We start from the raw sequence: 8,379 nt of genomic DNA on the forward strand, positions 1-8,379 counted from the left end.
ACTCTTACCTACAATAAACTGCTCCTCAGGACTGGCACAAAAAGAAAAAGAAAAACTAAGAGCAGGAAGGGAAATTATAAGAAATATTTAAAAGTTTGCCTGAACTGGGCACTGGTGGCTGACACCAGTAATCCTAGCTACTCAGGAGCCTGAGATCTGCAGATCACAGTTCAAAGCCAGCCTAGCCAGGAAAGTCCATGAGACTTATATCCAATTAACTACCAGAAAACTAAAAGCTGTGCTGTGGTTCAAGTGGTAGAGTGCTAGTCTTGAGCTGAAGAGCTCAGGTCCAGCACCCAGGCCCAGAGTTCAAGCCCATGACTGACAAAAATAGATAGATAGATAAATGTTTGCCTGCACACAATCACATTGTATTACTGTTAAGTTTCACTGCTGTGTTACAGATATACTATTTTTATTATTATTTTTTGGGTGGTCTGGTCATGGGGCCTGAACTCTGGGCTTGGGTGCTGTCCCTCAGCTCTTCAGCTCAAGGCTAGTGCTCTACAACTTGAGCAACAGCACCACTTCCGGCTTTTTTCTTTTTTCTTATGTGGTGCTGAGGAATCGAACCCAGGGCCTCATACTGCAAGGCAAGCGCTCTACCACTGAGCCACCTTCCCATCCCCTGGATATACTATTTTTATAAAATATACTCAGAAGGTATTTAGGACTAAAGGAGTAGATATATCTGCAACTAACCTCAAAAGAATATACCACACATAGTCCTTAAAATACTAAGCATTAAAACTGAATTCCTTGCTTAGTCATTTTTCCATTAGAATTTTACTTACTTCTTGTATCATTTCTCCTATTATTATGCACAGATTTATTTGGTTCAGGCTGACATCTTGAGCTATTCCGAGATCCAGGCCTTTCTTGACTATCTGGTCTTACATCATCCAAGTGGAGCGGTACCCACTTGTGCTTATTAGCTTCAAGAAAACAAAATAAAATCATAATGGCAGTACAAAATTTTCACTAAAGCTTTGCAATTCAGAAAGCACTCTAAATTTTAATTAATATGGAAGTGGAGCTATAACTCAAGTGGTAGAGCCCAGCTGTGAGTGAAAAAGCAGAGACAGCTCCTAGGCCTTGTGTTCCAGCTTTAGCACGCACTCGCAAACACACACACATGCACGCGCGCACACACACACTTAATAATTTACTTGCCTTTAAAGGAATTATTTGTAAGGTACCAAAAGACTCATTTTCCTTCTCACACAGAATAGAGCTTTGGTAAACTTGTTTGTGCAAACGAAAGTCAAGTGATCAAGTTATCACTGGAATTATTTCATGTAAGTGAAGTGTTCACCTTTCTGTTTAATTCAAATAACACTATCTCTTGCTAATATCTGATTCTTAGGCTTTACATAGCATAATTTACACAGCTGGAACCAAGACTATTGATAAAAACACACTCAATTCTGGAGCAGTCTAAAACACGAACTTAACCAAAGATTACTACTACTCAGTGATGTTTCCCAAAACTTAAGGGACAGATAAATATAAAATATATCAGGATTTTTTAAAAACAGCTATCATGCATTTTCCTAATTAGGGGAAATAAAAGATGAGCACGGTGACACATGCTTATAATCCCAATACTCACAAGGTTAAGGCCAGTTTAGACTACATAGAAAGTCCCTGCCTCCACATCTCATTAAAGAAAAAAAAAAAAGAGAAAGAAACAAAGAGAAAAGGAAAAAGAGAAAGAGAAAAAGGAGGGAGAGAATGAGGAAGGGAGGGAAAAAAGGAGAGAGGGAAGGAAGGAGGGAAATGCAAGTAAGTTAACTTTTACTGAGAATCCACATTATAACCACGTTATGGTTATGCTATAATAAATAAATAATAGCTGGGCGCGGGTAACTCACACCTGTAATCCTAGCTACTCAGGAGGCTGAGATCTGAGGATCACGGTTCAAAGCCAGCCCTGGCAGGAAAGTCTGTGAGACTCATATCTCCAATAAAAACCACTAGAAAACTGTAAGTGGTGCTTTGGCTCAAGCCGTAGAGCGCTAGCCTTGAGCTGAAGAGTGTAGGGACAGTGCCCAAGCCCGGAGTTCAAGCCCCATGACCAACCAAAAAAATAAATAGTAAAATTCTGAAGATTACACAGTTGCATAGTTTAGGTTTTAAAACACTATGTTGTGCAATCTACATTTTCTACCAAAAATTAAAAAGATGCAAAGCAAAAACTACCAAAGTAATGTAAGGACAAGAAACATTATTAATGTGTATCTACAGTACTGATATTCTGTAAATCCTGCTAACCTATAGTTTCAGTGAAGAATATAAAAAAGGAACCCTAGTGCACTGTTGGGGGGAATGTAAACTACTATAACCACACTAACTCTAGCAAGCAATCTGTAGGTCCCTCAAAAAAAATTAAATGTAGAACTTCCCTATGACCCAGCCAATTCCACTCATGGGCATCTACCCAGAATGTTACAAATCATGATACGATAAAAACATTTGCACATCCATGTTTATTGCTGCATTATTCCTAATAGCCAAATGATGAAAACAGCCCTGATGCCCTACAGTAGATGAATAGATCCAAAAAATGTGGTTCATATACACAATGGAATTTTACTTATTAGAATAAGATGATGCCATTTGCAGGGAGATGTATGGACCTAGAACAACTGTGTTATGTTTGGTAAGCCAAGCTCAGAGAGAAAAATAGCAAGTTTTCTTTCATATGGAGAAACAAGATCTAAAATATAACTGAACATGATAACCTACACAAGGATTCAAGGCATACAAATACACAGAATTAGACCAAAGGAGGATACCACCAGTAGGGAAGGAACTCAAAGGCACAATTCTCCTGAACATTTAAAATACTATTTATCAAAATGAATTCCAGGAAACAGAAACGTGGATTATTTATGTTGTTGGCAGTGGTGTTTGTGTATGCTTTTCTCTCTCTCTCTCTTTTTTTTTTATCTTCTGCTTCTTAGGGAGCTAAAAGAGGGGTACAGAAAGAGGGGGGAAAAGTGAACAAATGCAATCATGGTATTTAGTGTATATACTATGTAGAAAAAGAACTATGTAACATGTGGGCAGTGACAGATGGGGAAGTCTGGGAGAAAGTAAAGCGTGACATTGTCTAAAAGAGAATGCACACAGCACCTGAACTGTAACATGTTAACCCTCTAGGTAACACCTTTATAATAGCAATAAAATTACTTATATTTTAAATGGAAAACGATATAAGACAAGAATTTTCCTTTTGAAAAATTATTTTCCCAGTTTCTTTTAATAGGGAAATGTAATGAAGGTGCTTTGAAGGAAAAACTTAACTACAATTATCCTATTTTCTCTTAGAAAAATGAAGAATTTAATTTTCTCCTAGGAGCAGTTTCAAAAGAGAGAATTAACAGAATAATTATCATCTAATTCTTTAAGAATGTATCTACAACTGTATTTCATAGAGCTTCATTCTATTTTCTTGCGTATACTACAATGCAGAAAATGGGGAAACCTACTTTATAAGTGTTGTAAAAACAAGTGAGCTACTATTACTGACGACTGATTCTGAAGAAATACAAATCATATTGGTTACTACTCAAGATTAACTGATTAAAATAATTTGTTACTACAACTTTCTTCAAAAATGTACACAGAGAGGGGCTGGGAGGGTGGCTCAGTGGTAGAGCGCTTGCCTTGCATGCATGAGGCCCTAGGTTCGACTCCTCAGCACCACATAAGCAGAAAAAGCCCAAAGTGGCACTGTGGCTCAAGTGGTAGAGCGCTCGCCTTGAGCTGAAGAGCTGAGGGACAGCACCCAGACCCAGGGTAAGGCCTCACAACTGACCAAAAACAATAAAGAAAAAGAACTGACCTCTCTTCCGCTGATTGCTTGATTGAGCCTCATCCTCACTAATGTTTTCGCCAGGACCATCTGACTTTGCTTCCCGATTTTCTTTGCTTTCGCCATTACTTCTCTTTTCAATCTTTTCTTCTTTTTCTTTTCTAATTTGTAGCTTCTTATTTCCTTGGCTGATGATACTCTGAGACTGCCAAAAAAAAAAAAAAAAAATGTTCTTAATGAAATCACTTTCATTAATGGTTTTACAACATCCAAAATTTTGTGCAATAAATGCTACTTAAGTATTACCAAACAAATGAGAAAATTATTTATTAAAAACAAAACACGGGCTGGGAGGTAGCTCAGTGGTAGAGTGCTTTGTCTTGCATGCATGAGGCCCTAGGTTCGACTCCTTAGCACCACATAAGCAAAAAAAGCCAGAAGTGGTGCTGTGGTTCAAGTGGTAGAGTGCTAGCCTTGAGCTGAAGAGCTGAGGGATAGCACCCAGGCCCAGAGTTCAGGGCCCACGACCAACAAAAAGAAAAGAAAAACAAAACAAAACAACAAAAAAAAAAACAGTTGGCGCCAATAGCCTCTTACCTGTAATCCTAGCTACTCAGAAGGTTGAGATTTGGATTGTGGTTCAAAGCCAGCTCAAGTAGGAAAAGTTGGTAAGACTCTCATCTCCAATCAACTACCAGAACTGGCAAAAGTGGAGCTACACAGCTCAAGTAGTAGAGCGCCAGCCTTGAGTATAAAAGCTCAGAGACAGCACCCAGTTCCCTGAGTTCAAGGGCCAGAACTGGCAACAGAACAAAACAAAAAAAAGAAGAAAACAAAACAAAACAACAACAAAAACCCGAAAGCTCAAGAACCTCTATTCAAGCCAGGACACCAGAAAAAAACAAAACAAACAAACAACAAACATATATGGAAGGGCTGCAGCTAGAAATAAGATAGTGGTGTGAGACCTCTGGGTTAGAGCACTAGTAACATTAAAATAAGATACAGCAATGGAAAACATATATGACAAAGCTCAAGGCTAGCACTCTACCACTTGAGACAAGGCTCCACTTCCAGCTTTTTCTGCTTATGTGGTGCTGAGGATTGAACCCAGGGCCTCATGTGTATGAGGCAAGCACTCTACCACTGAGCCACCTTTCCAGCCCATATCCCTGAGCTTTTGTGAACAAAACTAGTGCTCTACCACTGAGTAACAGCTCCACTTTCAGCTTTTTGCTGGTTGGTTGGAAATAAAAGTCTCACAGATTTTCCTGCCCAGACTGGCTTTGAACCATGGTCCTCGGATCTCAGCCTCTTGAATAGCTAGGAGGTATGTGAGGTATGTGAAGGTTCTCAGCAAGTCTGGAAGTCTCTTAAACAAGCCAGGTACTGGTGGTGACTCACACCCATAATTCTAGCTACTCAGGAAGGTAAGATCTAAGGATTGAGATTCAAAGCCAGCCCAGGCAGGAACTCCATGACATATCTATCTTCAATTAACCAGAAAAAAACCTAGAAGTTGGGGTTGGAGCCTTGGCTCCACTGCTAGAGTGTTAGCCAATGAGCAAAGCATCAGGTACTGAGCCTGAGTCTTGGTCTTAAACCAAAGGAAAAAAAAAAAAAAAAAGCAGGAAGTGGAGCTGTGTCTCGAGCGGTACAGCACTAGCTTTGAGTGAAAACCTGAGGGACAGGGACAGGTGTTTAGCTCATACCCTAGTTCTCCCTGTGCATGCACACACAGCACAAAAGCCAAATAGTTACTGGAGATCTAGAGACATCAAAATATTAACCCAAGAAAAACATACATGCATATATGCATACAAAATTTTGTATAGCCAAGTTTTATATGGTAGTTGTATTTCTAATGGCCAAAACCTGGCATCAGTCCTTATGTCCATCTAAAATAAGTGAATAGACACTGGAGATGTGGCTCAAACAGCAGAACAGTACACTTGCCCAACGGCATGAAGCATTAAATCCAAACCTCTGTATAACGAAGGAAAAAACTGATTTTTTTTTTTTTGGGGGGGGGGAGTCAGTTATGGGGCTTGAACTCAGAGCCTGGGCACTGTCCCTGAGCTTTTGCACTCAAGACTAGCTTTCTACCACTTTAAGCCACAGGACCACTTCTGGTTTTCTGATAGTTAATTGGAGTTAAGAGTCTCACAGGGACTTTTCTGCCCAGGCAGGCTTTGAACTATTATCCTCAGATCTCAGCCTTCTGAGTAGCTACGATTACAGGAGAAGACCACCAGCATCTGTCCCAAACTATGGTTTTAACTACCACACAAATCTACATATATGGAAAATGCAAATTAATTCATAGTGACCACATATTAGTGGCAGCTAAGATAGTGAAGATGGATGGGACAGGGAGAATTACAAAAGGGTATAAGAAAACTTTTTTTGGTTGGTTGTGGGGCCTAAACTCTGGGCCTGGGCACTGTCCCTCACTCAGCTCCACTTCCAGCTTTTTCTTCTTATGTGGTGCTGAGGAATCGAACCCAGGGCCTCATGCATGCAAGACAAGTCCTAAGAAAACTTTTGAAGACAATGGTTTTTATTTTGATTCTGGAGATGGTTTTTAGGCCAAACCTTACAAGTTATGTATTTCATGTATCTATATGCAGTTTATTCTATGTCATATTTCAATTAAGTTATTTAATATATACCAATGATACTGCGCATTGACAGAGTGAAAAGGAGGATAGCGTCAAATGAAAAAAATGAAGCCAGCCAGATAAATATATGGTACTCCTCTGAGAAGCCCTTGGTGGGATATTTTAGTAGCACCTTTCATAGTTGGTCAAGTGTGGAAATCCAAGCACATAGGAGGCTAAGATAAAAGAATCATGAGTTTGAGGACAGCCTGGGTTATATGGTGAAATTCTACCTGATTCAAAGGGAAAAGTCCATGGATCACACCGACACACTCTCTCTCTCTCTTTCTCTCTCTCCCTTTTTAGGTCATGGGGCTTGAACTCAGGGCCTGGGAGCTGTCCCTGAGCTTTTCTGATCAAAGCCAGTTCTCTACCACATTGAGCTACAGCTCCACTTCTGGTTGTCTAGTTGTTAACTGGAGAAAAGAGTTTTAAGGACTTTCCTGCCCATGCTGGCTTTCAACCATGATTTTCAGATCTCATCCTCCTTAGTAACTAAGATTAGAGGTGTGAGCCGCCACCACCTAGCAATTGCACATTCATTTATACATATGCATGCACCCATGTGTATATGTGTGTAGTTAGCACTTTAACATATATTGAAGATTATAAAGAAAATATAAACATAACAGCACAAATTTTAATATATAAAATAGGCTTCATCAAGCACTGATGGCTCACTCCTATAATCCTAGCTACTCAGAAGTCTGAGATCTGAGAACTGAGGTTTGAAGCCAGCCTAAGCAGACATATCTGAGATGTTTATCTCCAATTAACCAGCAATAAAGCAGAGCTGAGGCTCAAGTGGTATTGTGCCAGCCTTGACTGATAAAGTTATGTGAGAAAGGGGCCTTAAGTTCAAGCACCAGCACTGGTGTGTGCACGCACGCATGCACGCACGCGCGCACACACACACACACACACACACACACACTCTATTGTAAGTATTACAGAATGATGACAACCATATGCCTCTACCACATGCAAACGTAAGGTCACCTCCGAAGAATTCTAGATGAGTACATGTAAATGAAATAATGTATCTGGATTGAGTACAATTATAAAAAGGGTAAATGTCAGGTTATACAGACTCACAAAAACATTTTGAGGCAGCTGCCAGTGGCTCACAACTATAATCAAGCAACTGAGACCAGGAGGATCTCAATTTGAAGCCAACCCAGATCGCCAATTAATCAACCAAAACCCGGGCTGCAGGCAGCTCAAGCAGTAAACAATCAACCATGAGCAAGAAGGCTGAGGAGGAAGCCCCTGAGTTCAAGCAAATAATAATATTACTGGCAAATTATATTAGTAACAATGTAATAGTAACAAAAATGTACTGTCATTATTGCAATGTAATAGTAATAATGGAAGTAATAAAATATTTTGACATAATTTTTAATATGTGCTAAAATTATTACTGAAAAATAGGCAAAGTTTACTCTGGATACATTTGAAGCTACCAGGTTACTAATACTATAGGCAGCAGCACCACAGGATAACTGTTAAACAAAACAGTAATCTTAATGATTAATCAAGTCTTTATGTCCTTCATGGCAGTAATTCTTTAGATTTCAGACCTGGAGAAAGAAAGTTGCTTGTTGTTGTTTAGACATAATCTCCCTATCACACCCTCCTACCTCAGCCTCCCAAGTGCTGGGACTCCAGGCATATACCATGATACCCAGCTTTCTTTAGATTTTAAGTAAATTCTACATGTTGAAATGAGAACATGCTACTGTTTATTTTTTTATGTAAAAATGTCTTAAAATAATACTTACTCCAGTGTTCACTAATTCACCTGGTGTTGGCCAATTTGCCATATCACTGAAATCACTGGCCTAAAAAGTAACAAATAAGTATTATGCCTGCAAATATTTAGAATTTTTAAATAGAAAA

General features: G+C 39.3%; 1 protein-coding gene across 1 annotated transcript in view; it reads right to left on the bottom strand.

The window, feature by feature from the left end:
• Positions 1-8,379, bottom strand: part of Larp1b (La ribonucleoprotein 1B) — a 77,685-nt gene that overhangs the window by 59,704 nt on the left and 9,602 nt on the right. The window contains 3 exon segments of the mRNA XM_042684812.1: positions 795-935; positions 3,851-4,025; positions 8,262-8,321. Coding sequence (XP_042540746.1) covers positions 795-935; positions 3,851-4,025; positions 8,262-8,303 — 358 coding nt within the window. The 5' untranslated portion in view covers positions 8,304-8,321.

This window comes from Dipodomys spectabilis, unplaced genomic scaffold (genome assembly GCF_019054845.1).
Source record: "Dipodomys spectabilis isolate Male_0828 unplaced genomic scaffold, ASM1905484v1 ptg000090l, whole genome shotgun sequence".
NCBI lineage: Eukaryota > Metazoa > Chordata > Mammalia > Rodentia > Heteromyidae > Dipodomys > Dipodomys spectabilis.